This window comes from Andrena cerasifolii, chromosome 2, assembly GCF_050908995.1.
Source record: "Andrena cerasifolii isolate SP2316 chromosome 2, iyAndCera1_principal, whole genome shotgun sequence".
Classification (NCBI taxonomy): Eukaryota; Metazoa; Arthropoda; class Insecta; order Hymenoptera; family Andrenidae; genus Andrena; species Andrena cerasifolii.
In genome coordinates, this window is record NC_135119.1 from 15,996,799 (window position 1) to 16,017,525 (window position 20,727).

At 47.6% G+C, this 20,727-nt stretch overlaps 1 protein-coding gene across 5 annotated transcripts in view; it reads right to left on the minus strand.

Moving 5' to 3' along the window:
• The window catches only part of Imp (IGF-II mRNA-binding protein), a 106,474-nt gene that overhangs the window by 58,495 nt on the left and 27,252 nt on the right, over positions 1 to 20,727 (minus strand). Inside the window, exon 1 of one of the 5 annotated variants that reach the window (XM_076806807.1) lies at positions 4,468 to 5,728. The exons of 3 other annotated variants lie outside the window; for them this stretch is intronic. In XM_076806807.1, the coding sequence (XP_076662922.1) occupies positions 4,468 to 4,556 (89 nt within the window). In that variant the 5' untranslated portion in view covers positions 4,557 to 5,728. Of the gene's footprint in view, positions 1 to 4,467; positions 5,729 to 20,727 lie in introns of those variants that run through there. One more of the 5 variants, XM_076806809.1, reaches the window with a different exon arrangement.

Below are 20,727 nucleotides of genomic sequence, written 5' to 3' on the forward strand. Positions count from 1 at the left end.
TGTCTTTAGCATCGTGGATATTTGTAAAGTAAAAAGAAGCGCGGGAGGACGGCTAAGAAATATTTGCTTTCTCGCTGTATTGTTTGCGAAAAAGATTATTAAAAATTCAGTCGCTTCCCGCTCGCACTTTGCACGTGCGATTTTGATTTATTTGACCGCTTTGCACGTTGCTATTTTGTTTTTCTAATTCTGTAGCTCTAGAAGAAAAAGGAGCGGGACATTGTCCGGCGTGTTTAGAAAAGGCTAGGAAAACGGCCCAGTCGCGACAGCCGGATCGAAAGTTGTAATGCACGGGATTTTCGGGCGTATTCAAGGGCTAGAAACTCAGGTAGAGAACAGTATTGAGGAACTAATTCCAGCCTTCCTAGAAATTGGTCGGGGCCTTTCGAAACACAATCGAACCGGCGCAGATGTAGGCCCTGACACCGCGGACGAGATATATACCTGAACCTTTTGTCCGAGATTTCCCGAACGGAGATCTTTGACGCGGACAAATGGAAACTTTTGAAACCGATAAACCCAAGAGGCGAAACCTAAGAAGCCTCCCAATCCCTATCTATACACCCATGGCGGATACCTGAGCAGATAATAGTTTCGGGAACAGCTAAGCTTCTTTTGTGCTATCGGCGCAAACCTAACGGGAAATGGCAATAAAATTTTACAGGCAACCAGGTTCCACGAAAATTCCACGGGCATAGGAAATCGAAGGTGCCCCGCCCATCGTTGCTGAAAGCTTCTATTCCACAGCCGTTCGATATCTCCTTAATAGCCACGCCAGCTTTTAAATGAAAAAATACCTTATTCGGAGCGGAGCTCGTGAATCATATGTCTTCTACTCGCCGGGCTACTACTCTCCGCTCGTTCGAATTTTCCGCTGCAGCCACGCGCATGCAGACACCTACGTTACCGATGCGGAAAAAACGCGGTGCGCGTTTTCACCAAAAGATAGAGCCACGCGCAACGATCACGCGCTTGTCACGCGGACGGCCCGCTCTCGCCGTGCTTTCCGTCCTCCCCATTCGAGCGCCTTTTCCCAGTCCCAATTCATTTTTATCAATCGCCTACATTCACGAAATCCTCCCGAGCATTGGGTGTCCGGGTGGCTTGCACTAAAATAAGCTTTCGCGGAAACGCCACGCGCAGATTGTAACGTGGCGGCCTAGTGCGTCATAAGTCCGTTTCAACGCTCTCTAAATCCCACCCACTTACGTTTCATTATAGTCCATCACCGCGCGTCACTTCGACAACGAGTAGGGCCTGCACGAAAGCTACCGCCAGTCCTTGCCGATTTCGCGCGATCTCGCCGAACGTCGAGCGGCCAAAAGCGAGCGTAGGCAACGAGAACGACTCGTTAACCGGAGTGTCTGCGATTCCGCCACTGGAATCTCGACGGCGAAAGTAACAGACGAGGCTCCGATACATCGAGCGAATGGTAGCAGCGTGATCGTAGACGGAACGGAGGACTCTGTCGGAAGTGCGAAGGAGGCGGAGGAAGCACGCCTCTCCCCTTTCCCAATGCACGCGTGGAAAGTTTTAAGCTTAGTACTCGAATTCCACGTGTGCTCGGGAGCACACCGGCCGGGGAGGGAGGAGGAATACCCACGCAACATCGAGACTCAATATCCGTGTTTACGTGTTCCGCATCGCCGATACTGAATTCTGTTGCTCGCGATAAATCGCCTCGAGCTTTCCACGTGAATTATTGCTCCCGACTGGCGGACCCAGAAGCCAGCTATTGCCCACTGTCTCGCCTATAGCGCTGTGCCACAGCGCGTCGCTAAAGGCGCGAATCCACGATCAGATTTTACACGGAAGGGATTACTTTTCTATCGCGAGAGCAAAAATCTCAGTAACAACTAAATATATACGAGCATTGGAAATAGTCGCGACGGATGAGATTTTTCAGTATATATGTCGAGAAGCTTATCTCGCGAGTCTAATTTCACGAAGCTAATGACAAGATAATTAAACGCTAATAAAATAGTGAAATAATCGTCCTTTGAGATTAGTCGTTTTATTTCGGGAGATTTTTAAATTCCCTTGGTCCGGCGCAGCCTTTTAACGACTGCCAGGGATTTTCTTTAATGCGATATTATGGGTGTACTGTATATCTCGCGCGTGGATGTAATGAATTTAACATTGAAGCCGGCGCACGCGTGTATCCACTGCGAGCGGGCCGCGTGGACGATTTTCTCTTCTTTTCGGCCGACCTTTATCGCGGTCTCCTTCGACTGAATCACTGTATTACGAGATTACTTCGTAGCCGCCATATTTTTCGGGTACCGCGCGCGCGCAACGATTCATTTATGCGAAGCAGAAGTTTTTATCCGCACAGTGATACGCTCGGCCGAGGTATTAACTTTCAACGAAGCCAGTCTCGGCTCGTAATGGACGCGAGTCGCTTCTTCGTTCTGACGCACCGAGCGATTCGGTTCACGTATCGCCGAAAAACTACGCTAGAAGAACGCGCGCGACAAATTTCTAATTTCTACTGCGAAATGTCCCTCTGGAAAATTTTCTTTCCCAGGTGTAATTCTCGCCGGCCCGAAAAGCCGACCGAATGGAATTCTCGCCGGGGTAAATAGCGAAGGTTCGGAGATATCGAGCGTATATCGTAGACACAGGCGGACGAGTTAATTACGCCTTGACTAGAGCACACTTCCCGGCCGCGGTTAAATATAAGCGTTAACGGTGAATTTTCATTTCCCGCCTTGTTGACGCCGACCGGTGCCGAATTTCAGGGACGATCGCGAGCCCCGGTGCCACGTGCGCGGCATCAAGGCCACGGCCAGCTTAACAAACCAAAAGCGAAGAAAAACAAAGCGCCTGTAGTTACACAACGCGACCAGGAAGCGAGGGAACAATGTTTACCGCGGCCTTTCGCCGCGAGGAGGTAATCGCCGAGGAGCCAAATTTCCAAGTTGGGCAAACGAGCGCCTAAATAAGGGAACGCTTATCTATCGAATACGGAAGCGTTGCTGGGTATACGGGCGAGCTCGGCGATTCCAGCGATACGATTATCTACGGTCGGGCTAACAGCCGAGAAAAACAAGCGGTTTAACGGCGACGGTCATCTTCTAACGGCGTGGGCCAACTACAATATATTGGGAGATATCGCCGAGCGGATCAGTTATTACGAAAGCGCGCCCGGCTCTGATAACGGCCAGCGGCGCGACACGCTCGAGGAGAAACTTTTCCGTTTAAAAATCCGGCTGCTGAATGAAACGGAGACCTCCTCCGTCCTGCGCGGATGCCAACAGGTTACGGAAGCGAGGGGGGGGGGGGGGGGAAAGGAGAATATCGTTTCGTACCTGTAACGCGCGACAACGTACCGGAAGTCTGTGTTCTCGGTTTAGCCGGTCGGTCGGATTACCGAGCGTGCGGAAAGTAAAAGGCACGTGTCCATGGGAAAAGTAGCGAGTCCAGGGGGAATAAATCGTATTGTTGCGCGTGAAACGTATTGGGACGGATTGTAATACTAGCAGCATGGTCTAGAGCGGCGCAGAAAATGTTTGGCCATTACGTAATTTAATTGCCGAAGCGTTCAACGCGATTCTGAAATCTTATGTAACGATGGAAGGAGCGATCGAACTGGCGAAACGTAACTCGTGCCGCACGCACAATAATCCGTTCGGGAGATAGTAGGTCCGCGTTGGACCGTTAACGTTTCGATGTCTTTCAAAACTCGCCCTGTGTTGTGTATATGCGTGAGCCTGTGCGCACCGTTTATGTACGTCAAGAGTTTACGAACGATCTGTTGACACGATGAACGGTTAGGCGCGTGTTCCTCCTGTTCGTTCATGTTTGTCATTGCCAACCTGTTCCCGAGCGACGCGTTCGCGGGGAGCAGCGCAGGAATTTCCACAATTCGTAGATAAAAAGTTATCGGAACGCGCGACTAGATAGAAATTATTACTTCGCGTTCCGCCATCCTCTGCATGGTATTAACGGCATTTGTTTACAGCTTTCCGCGTGCTGCGTGAAACTCGTACGATTTATCTTTGTGTACAGTCGGTTGTAACCTTATTACCGTAAATCTACACGTAGCGGTTTGGGACTCGTAGTCGTTACCTAAGGAGCGGCTGCTTGAAAACTCGGTGCAGTTTAAATTCTCGCTCCCATTGAGAAATTACTGACTAATTACTATTTGACAAAAGGAAATTGACTCTCGCGGCAGAAACAGATTCAGATCGTTTGCTATCGAAATGCAGAGCGACGCCTGAGCGCCTCGAAAGCAGATGAATCTTTCCGAGGAGCGTGCAATTTCGGTAGGAACGTACGGAGAGTATATCGGGGAAGAAAAAAGTATCCTAACGCGTGTGCGTGTGTGCGTGTACCATGGGGGCGATAAAAAAAAAAGGCGCGAAGTTTCGAGGCGCGCGTGATCGGCGGATTTCTAACCTCACCGGAAACACGATACGAAAGAAGGCCGTAGAGAGGTTCGTAAATAGAGGATGACTAATTTACCTCGTGGTATCGCCGTTTTTCTCCTCGATTTCCAAACGTTCCATTTCCTTCTGCAACATGCCGCCTTCCGCGAACTTATCCAGAGACATGGTAGTATCTCCTCTCGTTCGTTGTAAATCTCGCACAAATTATTCAACCCGATCGGATTATTTACAACAAATGGTCGACGCGGTTACTTCGGCACACTGTTCAATATAATATATATATATATATTTTATATAGAGATCTGTTATACTATATATTATATATAGATATATAATTTCTCTCTCTTCTATATAATCTTTTAATGCAGCTTTCCGCCGTTAGCTGCCGCTAATCTACTGAGGTAGACAAACACTGGCACTAAACACTGGCTGATTTCTCGTTCGCGCGACCGAACGGGGCACGAGCGAACGATGAAAGAGAGGCGGGCCGTGAAAAAGGATGAAAATAGGACACAACACGACGGCTGGAGCTCGTATACGCGACGAAGACACGGCACGAAGTACAAGCGGCACACTATCGGCTGGTTGCTCCGTACGGTAGCGTCCTCTTTTGGTTCTCCTTAATTCCGGCTTAACTCCTTCGCGCGTGTTCCTCCCACTTTCGTTCTCCGTGCGATGTCGGGGTCCCTTTCGTCGGGGCACGGCTCCTCTTCACGGCGCTTTATTCACCCTCGTCGATCCCAACGGCGACACACGATCAAAGGAGGGCGGCCGGGAGGGGGGGAGGCGGGTTCCAGGGGGGGGGGGAGGAAGGGAAGGAAAAAAGAAAATCCGCGACACCGGGCAACGTTCGCTGAACGGCAGATAGACGAGGAAAGAACGATCCACGGGTACCGGTGGGCCACGCAAGTTCCGCCGAATAAGATACAGAGCAGCCTCGTTCACGTCTCTCGTTCTCTCAATGACCGCCGAAGGGAAACTCTCGCGCGGGTGGAGCAGTTCCGTGCTTTCCTCCTTGCCTCTGCTCCTCGGCTTTCTACTACCGTGCCTCTCCCTTTACACCCTTCTCCCCACGGGTGCCTCGTCCTTCTTTCTCGCGCACGCTGCCTTCTCCTGCCTCTTTCTCTCGCCGACGAAGAAATCCCTCCACCGTAATATCGAAGACGCGCGAGCACTTTTACCAACTGAACGGAGGAGACAGCCCGAGAGCTCGTACGTGATTGGTCGCTCGAGACGATTCCGGGACCGTGCGTTATCCGGTTCCCGCTACTGCTCTCTCTATCTCCCTCTCTGTCTCCTACAAGCTCACTCTCCTCTCACTCTCGCTCACTCTACCGCTCTCTCTCTCTCTCTCTCTCCCTGCCTCCCTCGCCGGCTATATCTCTCTCTCGCACTCTCTCCTCTCTTTCTCCCTCTCGTTCCTTCTCTATCTCTATCCCTCGCGTGTCCCTCTCGACGAACGTTGAACACCGTTTTACGCGGCGGCGATGACACAACAGAATAGAAACGCCGGTTTTGGTAAACAACGGGTGTCCCACGGGTGCTGCGTTTGGTCCTACTAGGCAGCGCACTTATGTACTCGTGACGCACGTGGATCAATCGGTCGCGTGGCGATGGTGCCGGTGCCCGGATTCACTCTGCCCGAAATGTACGAAGCGACACGACACCCGGCTTCCGTTCCGTGCGCGACCGTGTTTTTCCTACGTTCGTAAATGACACTGGCCTTTCTCCGCGCGGCATACGAGTGGGTGCGCCCTCTCTGTGTTCTCCGCTGTTACTCGTCCCTCTTCTTCACCGCTGTCCCCTCGCCCTCTCTCTCTCTCTCGCTCTCTCGGTCCCTCTATCTCTTATACCCCTCTCTGGCTCTCTGTGTCCCTTTCCCTCGGGTTCTCGGCCCGGCCGTTTCGATCAGCGCTGGCTGCGATCACGACGGACGCGCGACGATCAATGGGGCATAAACGCGATTCTCGTCCGTAGACCGGCCGCACACCTATCCGGAAGCGGGAACGAACGGAACGGAGGAGCGCACGCACCACGGGTGTCGGGCACACGGCAGGAGAAAACACACACGGGCTGGAAGAGCAGCGTGCTACGCCGACGTCGGCTAGATTGGCCGGTATATCTAACGAGAAAGCGCGCTGGGTACACTGATATTATTTTTATAACAACGCGGTGCGCGGCCGTCGTAGGCCGCGCCCAACCTGCCCCCACCCTTCCGCAGATTCACTCCCCTCCACTAACTGTTCCTCCCTCTCCTGCCGAGGGAAGCCTTGCCGTTCGTCCCCACCAAAGGCACAGAGAACGTACCGGGCGGCGTGCGAGACGAGCAAGATAGACCGACAGGGAGAAAGAGAGCGGAGCAGCGAGTGTGAGAGAGAGACAGAGAGAGAAGGGTGAATAGGAAAAGGCTCTCTCGAACTATCCTCGCGTGGGTATATCGAAACCGGAACGACATTTTCTTCCCGCGGATGCCATGTTGACCCGATACAACTATCCGATCGCTAACGCCGGCATACCACCTCGGAGCTAGACGAATGTTCCCGTGCTGAGCTCGCGAGAACTCCTCCGAAGGGCTACGGTGCTTTATGTCGTACTCCGTATAAATTGCTCGGAGCACCATGTTGGGTAATGCAAACCCTTGAAGACGCGAGTCATCGGTCGCGAGCAGAGTCGCCATCTGATGGGCGCCGGTAAACACTAAACCTTGTTTTCCCATTCTTCGCCTCTATTTCTGTCCTTTATTTATGACGTTTCTGCGGGGAAAATGAATTCCAACGCGAATGCGTGGATAAGGATGAAATCGGATTCGATGAAGAATGGCTTTCCACTGTTTTTCCACTGCCTACTGAGTCACGCGCCCTTCTACAGGGTGTCGGAAATACACTCTCCAACTTGGGTGGTTAACAGAATCCCTGAAGCGGGGATAAAAGCTACAGATAAATTTTCCTTTTTTACTCTTTTATCGCGAGAGTTCGGGGTGTCTGCCGCTAATGGCTGCCCTCGGAACGAACGTTCAGCCAACCCATTTGCTGTCTCAAAATCAATTCGAGAAGCATTCACCTTCCAAATTACGCGAAAACGAAGTCACAAAGCACTCTCGAAGAGCATTCAAAATTCAGGGTCCGTTTGGAGAAACCTCATAACCTTCAACCCCCGAGGACTGCTTCGAAGTTCCTTGAAAAAAAAAGCTGCGTCTTGTACCAGTTGCGCGTTGGCTCCGACTTCGCGAAGCAGCTAAGAAGTGTAACGCTTCGTCCCCGTGCTCGCCGACATCAAGAGCCTCTCCTCCGAGCAACTTGTAGCCCAAAAGGGGGAGATCACGAGTGCCCAACTACCCCGACTTTCTAAAAGACACCGCTGTACGTTACTTCAGATGTGTTTGACTCACGATTCATTAGCGCTCGAATCGGCGGGCACGACAAAAGTGCAGGCCTTTCGAATTGGCGCGTGGAGTGTTTCACTTGAGCAAGTACAATGTAGAGCCGACAACAAAAAAAAAAAAAAAAGAAGAAGGAAAAGAGGAGGCGAAATCTCCGAACGACGGAATACGGATTCCTGGTTCTCCGGGTATAGAACCAAAGGGTTGATTCCGTTACGGAGGTCTCTTTGTTCGGCCAGGTAGAAAGGAAGGATTCACCTTTCTTTTGTGCATGCCTGCAGGTATATGGGTGCAGGTCGGCCACGGGTATTCGTGGCTTTTCTGTGCTCACGTTTCATCGTCATTATCTTCGGCAATGACGAGGGTGTTATCCTTGAACTAGATTTATCATTCACAGAACTGTGGCCGGGCGGCACTTGAATTTGTGACGCGTCCGAACGCCTGCTAGAATTCCGTTCCGTTCTGCCTTTTCAGAACGGAGAGGAGGCCTTGATGCGCCCTCCTTTATAAGATACACTTTGTAAATTATATACGTGTCGCCTCCGCGCGAAGCGGAATGCTTATTTTCGCATAACCCCTGGAAACTTAAGATCGACTTCTCCAAGCGGAACCTATCCCCGGGTAGAGTTTATTTAAGTATCAGATATTCTTCATCGAAGAAATTCGTAATTCCGTCCTCCGCGCGATCAAATTACGAGTCGCGAATATTTCTATTCGACGGGTATCGTGCAATTTTAATAATTATATCGTAGATTAGAATTAAGTGGGTCGAAGAAGAAAATATTTAGACTTTTAGGGTACAACAGACGTTGGATAGTCCGGGGTGAAGTTTTATTTATATATGATCGTCCGCAAGATCGTAATTTTTAAGACGGGTTCTCTCAGCATTGGACTTGAATGGAACACCTGTGCGACGTCCATCCCGCGATGCCCCGGAAGAAAACAAATGATGATTACAAATCACCGAATTACGCAAAGGGGGTTGCGGGGTAAAGAAAAAGGGCGCGCACACCTCGCGAGGGGAGTGGACACTGAACCGAAGACGTCGATCCACTATAAACAAGTGGACATCCAGTTATAACGCCAGGACGAACTTGAATTCTGAATGCGCCATTCGGGCACGTGGTTGCGCTATGAATTTTTATTATACAGGGCAATTTGACCAGCGATAGGAATGCCTTTCTTCCCAATAGGACGAACGAGCTTCCCGTCGACGTTTGCGAGAAACAAGTTCTGATTAATAACGCGCGAACAGTAAACTCTACTTTAATTTCTTAATTACTTCGATTAAAACGGGCGCCTTTAGAATTCCTCCCGCAACGAATGGTTAAGAATCAATCACCAGCCTATTCCTCTCGCAAAGACTCGAGCATCGATGACAAAAGACGCGGCGCATCTTTTGTAACAGCTTGCCGCCTGCACGGTGCTTTTTAAGTCTCTCGATCGTGTGAACACGTAAGTGAAGCTCTGTCGCCGTTTAACGGCAGCTCGCGTGTACTTTTTCTACCAGCTTAGCCCTCCATCAACTAATTCGTTAAATGATCAATCGATTATCCTCTCCACCAAGCGTAAATTTAGATCGGCTTCCCAGAACCATCTTCCACGGTTCGCGACATGCTTTAGCCGCCTATGAAATCACTCAAAGATACCGCATTATGTAAAAACTATTCGTCGATCCTGCTATTAGAAGCGCTCGTGACAACTGCGAATTCACCGAGAGCCAGGCGGCGGGCATCATTAGCAGCCGCTCTTCGAGGAACTCGGGCTTTGCGTAAATTCTCCCCCCCCTGGAATAATCTGGAGTCCGATAAATACCATATTTCGGTGAAACAGCATCGATTTCGACGCTCGCGTTGCCGAGACGAATGCGCGGAGTTCACCGCGAGCCGCGTAGCCAGGCTCTTTGTCCTCGCGGTAATGACGGTTGGGGTAGGTTCAGGCGGTGTTCGAAGATAATTAATAGTTGCGCGGCTCGTAAATATCGGTATCAATGAAGCGTGGCCGGAGCGTGGTGGCGTGGGATCGGCAAATGGTTTCCGGGCGCATAAAAATTAATGGATCCGGTGGTGCTAGCCTTCGAAGCAACTATTCCACCGGGGACTAGTCAAGGTTGGCTCTCAGCCGCCCTTAAGAAACGGATATTTTTGTGAAAAATCGCGTGCTGATGCGTGATCCTGGAAACTGGTCCAGTTTAACTGGATAACGCCCACGCGACACAGAAGATCGCTGCGCTGTTCAGCGAGCTTCGTCTTCAGCTGCATCACGCGGCTGCATAGTCCTGTATAAAGGCCTGGGTTGGAAATATCAGAGGATGAGTTTTGGGACTCATTACCCTCTATTTAGAGGGGCCAATATAGCAACGCGCATAGTTTTGGAAACTTTAAGTTTACATTTGAAAATATCGAAGATTAAGCGTGAGTGGATGCAATGCCATCGCACAGGAAGAGATTCTCAGAGCAACTGACCAAGCCAAATACATGAACGGAGGCAAGCTCAGATAACTTGAGGTACGCTAAGAAACGAGGCGACGCGAGCCTACACTGCGTTCCACGTTAGAGCATACTCGCGCAGGGATACACTGTTGAATGGTACAGTAAAATGGGGGAACATTGGCAGCAGGGGATAACATTGGCACATGCCGGGGTTACATTGGCACCTATACGCATGAACATATAAAGTCGCATTCGAGATCGAGATTTTAGGTACTCAATTGTTTCAACGTTTGCGGTTAGATATTAGAGGTCGTTGCTTTCCACGTGTATTTAAATACACGTGTACACGTGTCCCGTGGAACGTGTATCAAGGAATTAAAAGTCCGTGTTCTTAATACACGTGTAGGTACACGGATTATAAGTACACGTGTACTTCTGTTCACGGATACCCGTGTAGTATTTCTATTATACGTGTGCACGTGTATTTAAATTGGTTCATCACGATTAATTTTGCGATTGCTTAGTTGGAATAGGGTAAACCGTCCAGTAATTCACCGCATACCAGTGAATGACCATTAGGCAAAGAAATGTCAATTATAAATTTAAATATTATTGTATGTTTATAAATGGAGTGTAGTTGCAGTTTTAATATCCTATATTTTTAGTTACGCGTATTAAGCAAATATTAATAAGTACAATTCTTATTAAAAGTATGCGGTCATTTACAGAGCTTCTACACGTTTTGCATTTTATAATTTTTTTTTTAATTACGATAAGAATACTTAATTATTTTTATAGAAATTTCAAGAAAAATAAATTGAAATGCAATTTCAACAGTTGTTTGTTGTTATACATAAATATATTCAAGTATTAATCTCAAAGGTCCATAGATTCAAAAATTCGGTCATTCACTGGTTGGTTTACCCTATCTCTGTTTGTCTGTTTAGCATTATCGTACGAATGGTCTCACAGATCTAAATATGAGACACTGCAGTCTGCACGCACCCAAATACTTACATACCTCCATCGCATCACACTGAAAGATGCGCGCGGTCCTGAGTTGGACGCCATCGATAATTAGCGACGTGACAACAAAGTATGTACATATTTCTAATTAGTCGATTGTACGAGGCGGTATTTGGCCACCATGCTATTTCTCTGCACAACTATACCTACGCGTATATTAATTTTTAAATAATTATTCGATTTGTGTAATTCTCGACGTGTGAATATCTGAGTATCTAAATATATTGGCCCGCTTTTGCGAAAACTAACTAATCTTCAGGTTACGGGTAACAATAATCAATATATAATAAAATTTCATAACAAAATTTAATCTATTAATTTTCCATTTTGGTACAAGAAAACTAAAGTATCGACGAACGCAGCTTAGATGCGAGTGCGAAAAGAAGTTGCGCCGAGGCGAGGCCTACTGAGAGCCTACCTTAATTCCTCCGACATAATTCGGAGACGACAGAACTGTACCGACGTGTGCGCTGAAAATTATCCACCGCGACAAGTGTCCGAAGCGTCTCGCGAGACGTCCGAAATGAAGACACTTATGTCAGTGGAACATCACGGTGCGCCAAATTTCTGTATCTCCGCGCAGGGTAGGGTTACAACTCCACCCTATGCTGCGGCCTCGGAGGTCCGGTGCAGTCTCCCGTTTCAAGGCGATCCCGATAAATCCGTCCGTCTCGTCAGAGACGGTGCGTCGAGAGGCGATTACTCGGGCGGCCTTTATCAACGTAATTTCCAATGGCAATCCCCCATCCACGTGATTCCGCGGATTCGGCGGTGTGGGTAGTTTAATAACTGGGACGGCCGTGGAAACGAGCGATCCGAGACGAAGGGAACGAACGGGAGAGGCTTTTACCCCTCCAGGGTGGACCAGCCGATGGAAGGAAAGCGAGGAGGAGCGGCGTAATTCGGGCCAGGAGGAAAGGGTCCTCCAAGGGGAAGCACCGGGTGGGCGAGGGGCGCGCAGCGGCGCAGGGGGGGAATTTAGACAGGGGGGCAGAGAAGGTTAACAGGGGGGAGAGAGGAGCACGGGGGAGGTGAGAGAGAGAGAGAGAGAGATGGAAAGAGAAATGCGAGGGTGCGTAAGGGTGGCGGAGCCCTGGAATCAATAGTGGCCACGCACCCTTGAAGAATTTTCGCACCAGGAGCCCGGATGTCTCAGGACAAGCTGGAAAAGCTTTCCCTGCTTCTGCCGAACCGACGGTTTATATCGTACAGCGAGGAAAATCGAATAAAACGGACGGTCGTTTTTTCTCTGGTGAATATGTCAAAAGAACGATTTCCCTTTTAAGCCAGGCGAAAGGAAATCTGATCGAAGTAGCGAGGGATTGAAGACGTTGAATAGTTTGTAGGAAGCACAACCATCGGCGGTCGGATTAATCCTCGTAGAGTTCGGATGCGCGCACGCATGTGTATCAAGTGTTTGATAGTTTATCTTGATCGTGGCGCGCTCGATGTCGCGGATTCGTGAAACTGTATCGCCCGAGCCACGCTGCTCACGCGTGAACGATTACACGTGTAATCCGGTAATTCGACCGGCCAGCCGCACCGTTCGGATACTTTATCACTCGATACGAAAATGTCACGCCGCTCGAGCATTCGGTGTACGTTCCCCGATTCGGTACATATTAGATAATGCATCATCGTGGCAATACGCTTTCGGATCTCATCTGCTTGAGAATGGAGCTGGGGCTATTGATCTCTGTGCAAGGAAAGGTATTCCTGTGACACGATGTATTTCTGCGAGGAATCTTTCACGCGACATTAAGCAACGCTTAAGCTCGGGGAATATGTGTCTTACAGGTGAGTGGGAATAGGAGAAAGCTTGGGAGAAATGACTCACCTCCAGCCACCGCTAACTTGGCTGACGGAAGATTCTGGCAGGGCGTCGCCGCTACCCCTAGAACAGGGAAAAGGAAGGTTGTAGGACGTGCAAAGGTACAGGTAGGGGAGACCGGGGCTAGTTGTTACAATTTTCAATTTTCTATTTTTTTTTGCATTCCATATTCAATACTGTCAATGACTCTCACTTAAAGTGCGTTCTTTCCTCTACCGAGGACCGCTGTCGCGTGTAATTAAACGAGAACCATGACTTTGAAACAAGCCATTTTGAAAGTCGAGACATGTTGTATCAACGTGCCCCGAGTAGGGGCTAGTTGTTACACAATACGGGGCAAGTTGTTACAGGATTAAATTTGACGAAACGAGGCTTATTACGAGTAATGTAATTATATTTTCTTGGACAAAAGTAAATTTATTAATGTTAAGAATCTATTACAATAAATATACAATAAAAAATCTATTTGAAAAATAATAAAAAAACTACTGAAATCAGTTGCACTAATTATCGTTGTCTGTTTCATACGGGGACTCGTGTCTATTATTTGTGGTGGTTTTATTTCTCATCTGTCTTCTCTTTACTGTATGTTTTTTTTATTTTTGTGTCATCAGTTTCCTTTTTAAAACTTTTTAATAAAATCTTTTTAGGTTTTGATTTTTTACTTTTCGTTTTTTCTTTTAGCAGTTGTTCCTGTCGTATAAATTAATTACTAAATACAATGTAACAACACGCCCCTTTCCCTCTGTAACAACATGCCCCTTGTCTTGTGTAACAACTTGCCCCGGTTGACACCATTGTGTATAAAAAGCTATAAGTTCATACCAGTTTGGTGTATTCTTATGGTCTCGGTACGAATCTGTAGCTAAAGCAACACTGATTCAAACGTGGTAATATTAAATTACATACATTTATCTGTCTGTTCGGTAGAAAAGATTAAAGTAGAAAAAGAAAAATTACTATTAGTACCGAAAACACAAAAAAATGTAAAAAAAAATTTAAACAAAAAAAATTTAAACTGCTTTGTAACAACCTGCCCCTGTAACATCTAGCCCCGGTCTCCCCTATATTAGGATATCAAAGTAGGAGGTTTAGGTGAGGATAAAATTGCACGTATGTATTACTCAAGCGTCATAAAAATGATCCTTCCCTTTTTTAACCGCGCCAGCTTGTTTATAAGCTGTCAAGGTCGCCCCGCGAGATTCAACGATCGTTATTCGACATTTCGCACGTGAAATGAGTCTGCTTTTTTTCCTCCTCGCACGAAGGATTGGACTGCAAGTCCGTAATTATGTCAGGATTTCGTGTTTTTTTTTCCGCGGACTTAAATTCCATCGCGCAAGAGAGACTTGTGCGAAGCTGATCGGTTGCCAGAGATCGCGCATTCCTGGCGGACAGACGAGGCTGCGAGCTATGTGACGATCGGAAGTGGATGCGGTTGACGTTCGGGCGACGAGAAAAAGTTTCGTACCGCGGGTAATTGGAGGACTCCGTGGCGTGCATATTAATTGCTGTGTCTATCTGGTGGCGGACGAAAACAGAATTAATAATAACCGCGTCGTTCGAGATACGGATCTGGCCGGTCGGTTGGCCAGGTGCAGCGTCTTCCGTGATCCGTGCATATTCCGAGGGGTTTCTTTTTCACGGCGTCCTTTTGCCTCGGTCACGCCAATTAAGAGGCATCGCCGTTAAAATCACCTTTACGCTACCTCCGTACGAGGCTACCGCACGAGGTTTCAATTTGTCAAGGGAGGACCGTTCGGGCCCCGATTTTTCTCAAAATTTCACTCTCACTTTCTCGATAAAATCGTGCCGAGCGCATGCTGCTTAATGTTCGCCAAGAGAGAGAGCGCGCGTCTCGCTCCCTTCGGTATTAAAGGACCCGGAGTTGCTAATGTAAAAACTTAAGGAATAATGACGAACAGAATTTTCAATATTCATGGGAGAAAAGGGTATCGCAATTAAAGTGGTGAAAGTATTTCTTAAGCTCTCTTTAAGGAGTATAGGCTTCTAAACGTTCCCTGATTTTCAACTAAAAATTTTCTACTTCTTTACAAACTCAAAAAAAAACACAGTTATTAGGTGTACATCGAACTCTCTCAATTTTGGAAGAATGAAATTTCTTATTTCCCCGAAATTGAACTTTGAACTAGAGCTCTGACTATTTTACCCCTCGAGTACCCGGCTACCCGGAACAACTTCAAGCCATTGAATGTGGTATTGTTCGATCATTTTTGGCTAAAGCCGGGAATCCACCGGGAAGCTAAGCTAAGCTACGCTGTGCTATGCTATGCCATGCTACGTTTTAAAGAAATTAGCTTCGATACACTTTTATGGGACCGTTTCCACCAAAAGCTAAGCTAAAACATAGCATTGCATAGCATAGCTTAACTTAGCTTTCCGGTGGATTCCCGGCTTAACATCACACAATACCACAGACAATAAAACCTTCGATTGCTTGAATTTGTTTCGGGTAGCCGGGTACCCGACGGGTCAAAAAGTAAGAGCTCTACTTTGGACCCCGACAACAACGCAGTGCCTACATATCGAGTTACCCGAATTGAGCGGTCAAAACGAACCGAAGTTAATTACAAGAATCAATTTCCATTCTTGCGCGCGCCCGTTATGAAGTCGCGGGTCGGCGCAAAAAGCGAATCGTTCCAGTGGAACAATTCGAAATTAAGGCGTCGAGCGTGGCGTTCGGCCGGGGCCCAGGGGCCGGCAGCTGCTCGGGGGCAACAAAAATCGCGTCTTCCGCAAACCACCGTCCAAGATTTTGCCCATCGGCCGGCTCTGTTCTGCCGATTTCGAGCGGAACCGTCGACGCTGCAAAACGGCGAGAAAGTGCGCCGACACGGGTAGAAGACGCGAAAACAGAGGGGAGGGTATATAACAATTATTGCACGTCAGCGTACCTCAATTTCGAGATAATTAAGCGAGGCCCTTTACACCTGCGGATTGTGCGAAGTCTGTACACGCGCATACCCGTGTAATTTTCTTTTTACCGTGACGATCTCTGCTCATCTCTGGATCTACGCCTGATAAGGAATCGCGCGATACGAAAAAAAAAAGAAGAAGGGCGGGAAAAAAGGGCAGCGGGGCCGGTAGAGGGGCGCAAGGGAGAGAAAAAATAACCCCAACCGTCTCTGGTTTTTGCTGAAAAAAAGCTATCGTCATGACAGAACGTGGCGCGTCCTGACTTAATGTTCTTACGTGCCCTTTTCTTCCTTGAATGATTAATAGCTATTAACGAGGGGAACGACCTGCACCAAGGTCCGCGATTAGTGTTCCTTCTCGAGAATGCTTTCTCGAGAATTTCTCGAGAAATTTTATAATTGCTTATTTCTTATTTCTCGAGAAATACTATAGTTTCTCGAGAAACTTAAGTCTAGGAAAAATATTATAAATCTCATTTATTTTCGTAAATGAATGTATTACTAGTTAATCGCGAACGTGTATATATAACCACATCTACAATTGATAATACATCTTATTAATAACATTAGAACCTATATGAATTCCAATAGAAAATCACAGTACAGAAGATTCGATATTATTAACTGCTGAAGGTGCTCTTAAATTGTTGTTTAAAAATTTAGAAAAATTGTATAGTGAATTAAGTACCTAATGAGTTTCTTGTGGCTATTAAAGAAGAAATATAGAAAAGAGGACTATTGTATCCCGTATAAAATATTTGCACGATCCAGAATTTCTTCCAAAAGGGTCAAAAGACGCATTTTATCATTTAACAGCCAAGATAGATATTTATAAAACGTCAAAATATAACAGTAACAGATTTTGCCACAAAAAAAAATAGTTTCGCTTTGTACAAATTTTGTATTAAATAAATAAATTTACCAATTTTATTTAATATCTACTTTTTCATTTGCACAAGTCTTGTATAAATTAGACAGGAATAATCATTTAGTTAAAGTTTTCTTTTGTGTTTTTGATAAATATTATCAACATTATTCCGAAAATATAATTCTTGCAATATTTTTTTCAATTTCTCGAGAATTCTCGAGAATTCTCAAGAAATATAATCTCATTTCTGATTTCGAGAAACAAAAAGTATCGAGAAATCAGGAACACTATCCGCGATAACACCTTGCAGGATTTAATATACCGAAAACCGTAATTTACTTCTGGGTAAGATCTTTCGATGGCTCTATTGCTCCTTTTTTCACCGTCTCGTGGAAACAGCGGCGAGGAAAAATGGAAACTGGATGGGAGAATTGATGTTTTGCTAACGGATGGAGCAGTGTCTGTATTCCCCAGAGACAAAGATTTAGATTCGTCACAGATATGGGTGTATGAGATATCATTCGAAAATGTGGAGCGATAGACTGTGAGAAGGACATAAATTGCCGGGTAGGAGCAACTCAACGAGACTTTGAGGAATCTTTAAAGTTCATTCCGTTGCTGCTCCTCAGGGGTCTGCATGGTAATTGCGTTTTCGTTTCTGCTACGTTATTTAAGGGCGTAAATTACTTTGCGCGACTGATAGCCCGAAGCACCTGATCGGTAATTCTGATTGAAACTACTTGGCTTGCGTTTAAAGCTTCCTCCACGTCAATTTTACTAATGCAAATCGAGAAGATTGCGCCCGCCGAATCGGGGGACTGTCGCAATTAACATCTCCAATAATCAACACTGCGAAATCATTAACATCTACGTATATTGGATTTAAAATTCGAAATGACAATATTACTGACGAAGTAATTCTGGTCATGATCACTCCAAATAGAGTATAATTCTTTCGTTATTGTAGTCCACGTTAACAATCATTTCACCACTAAAAGTGCAACAAAAGAAAGCTTATACGAACATACAATCTGTTTATATGTTTCTAAATCGCCGCCACTTTTGTGTCCTACAATTAACTTCTAGCAAATTGAAATGTATACAAGTGAGGCCTAGCGTTCATCCACGAAGCTCAAAGGCGCGGCAAATAAGAAAACCTTGGAAAGATAAAGCGAAATAAAAAGTGCATCAAGCAAGACCTATAATCAGACATCAACAGAGTTGCACTGCGCTGCAAGGTGGTCACTCGGAGGATCTGATGTGCGGATAAAGCGGGTACAAGTTGATCGAAAGCAAGACTGACCACACCTTGAAGACAGCGCCAAAGAGATTATACGTTTCTCTGTTTCTTTCATAAATCGTAGGTTGTTTATTACTTCTCTGTACCGAATCCTCGAGTTGTATCTTCAGATACTATCCTTCCCACGAAATGAAGCTGCTCCACGCCCGATGCATTCCAAGCGTCACATTAAAAACGACAGAGTGGTCCATGTGGAAGGTCGACCAGGTGTCTATTCGTCAATAGAGAGCCTCCGAGAAAGATAAACCCGTGGATCGGTCTCGTGTGTGAACGCAGCTGCACAAGGCCGCGTATCGAGCTCCTCCTCATTAGGATATCGTCCCTCGAGGCACGTAGGAAGATACTTGGAGCAAACATCGAGAGGAGAGATCCTACCAGGGCGGGTCCCGTTCTATCGTTTTCTTTTCGATCGTCCAACGCAAGAAGGCGCCGCTTGCTTCTTGCAAACAGGAGGATCGCAAGGATCCTGGGAGCGGAAGAGCCACGAAAGAAGCAACAGCGAGCGATCCGGTTTTCTGTTTACACAGGACGAGCTTAGAGGCGTCCTTTCGCTAGGAATCGTTACGCAAGAGGTCACCCGATGATCCTAGCGCAATTTCACGCGAGGAAAGATCCTTTAGGGATCGAAATCCCTCTGGGACTTGCAAGTGGATCGAAGAGGAGGACTGGAGAGAGCGAAGAAGGGTTCCAAAGGAATTTTCCAAACGAGGCTGCGCGCTTTACATTCCTCAGCTGGGCCCAAAGGTTTCTTTCCCCCGCGACTATCCCTTTTGCCGCTGATACTCTTCAGGGATATCGGTTTGCTTCGAAACGTTCTAACTTCCGACAGCGCGCGAAGAACGCGGTTAAATCGGGGGACGTGATTTAGAGGTGCCTCCAGTTATGGAGATAAAAGTCTGGCGAAGCTTCAATGGGCAGTCCGCGCTTGCGTGCCGCGAGAATTGCAGTCGAGGTGGATGCAACAAGTGCAAGCAGAACACTGGGGATTAATCTGTGGCGGATTTATGGGGGCTTGACCCTCCGCGGCCCCGTTTATATGCAAACCAATTGCACCGAGGACGTAACCTGCCTTTTTCCTCAGTTTCTTATATGTTCTGCACTTATTTCCAGCCCTTCGATATTTTAAAGAATCCCCTCTCTCTCGCCGCATTCGGCGCGACAATTCAGAGGAATCGAATTGAAACAGAAAAATGCGACTCCACACCCTTGAAACTCTGAGCCAGGGCGCCGCTGCTCATCTCCAATAACAATTCCTTTAACAATCCATCCGCTGTATAATTGGCTAAATGGGTTACTTGTGTATCAACGGTCCACCGCGACGACATGCCTCCTTAATCACGCGAGGTGCCCCCTGTAATAATCCTGTCGCGTTTCGAAATGCATCGCGCATGCATCGGCCCCCTTCCTCCGACGTGCGTGCAAAAACGAGGAAGAGACGAGGAAGGGGACGGAGGGGAGAAAAAGAAGGAAGAGTATCAACAACATTGAGAAATTCGAGTCGCGACTGCGTGCCGAAGCAGCCGGCTGTGCATTGGCGCAACAAGTGCATGCAGGATGCATCGCGAGCCTCGGGGAGGGGTGGAGGGTAACGGTGTTGGGTGGGGTGGTCTGGGAAAAGTGGGGAGTGGAAAGGGGTGGAGGACGAGCAGAGGCAGAATTAAATGCAAGGCGAGGGAGGGGGCACACCACCCGGAGAAGGGCACGAGGTTGGCACGCGCCGAGTGCAACGATTCACTCCGAGAAAAGAGAGAGAGAGGGAGAGAGAGAGAGAGAGAGAGAGAGGGAGAGAGACAGAGACAGATACAGAGACAGAAACAGAGACATAGACATAGACATAGACATACACAAAGACATAGACATAGACAAAGACATAGACATAGACATAGACATAGACATAGACATAGACATAGACATAGACAGAGACAGAGAGACAGAGAGACAGAGAGATAGAGAGACAGAGAGACAGAGAGACAGAGAGATTGAGAGACAGAGAGACAGAGAGACAGAGAGAGAGAGAATCGCAATAAAAAGGAATGGATGCATCTCCAGGGAGACTCTTGTTGCACCTTCTATTCCTCTGTCCCGCGACACTCGGACATTTCTTCGCGGTTCACGAGCACCAGTGCAGGAAACGCAAACAAAGTGCATTAAGCCAGACGGGGTCACCGTCGGCTGCAGGGGGCTCACTTACCCCCGTTGCACCCTTCCCATCGTGCTACCTGACCGACCTGATACGCGCCGCTAGGTGCACGGGGCCCTTGTTATGCAAATGAGAAAAGTGCAACCTCGTAAATGCAAGTGGAAAACATTGCGGTGGACGCGCGCGGTGCGCGACGAGGGACGTGGTGCATAGCTGACTCCGTGACAGCTTTCATCGACGGGGAAGGGGATCGACGGTCGACCGGCGGATCTTTCTCCAGTTCGGGACAATGATTTGCGGATTAAGTCAGCGTAGAATTGCGGACGACCACGGTCGATGTTTGTCGCTTACTTTGGACGGGAATACGATGTTAAAGGCGAGGACGGACACTTGTAGAAAGGCTGCCTACGCGGTGAACGAACCA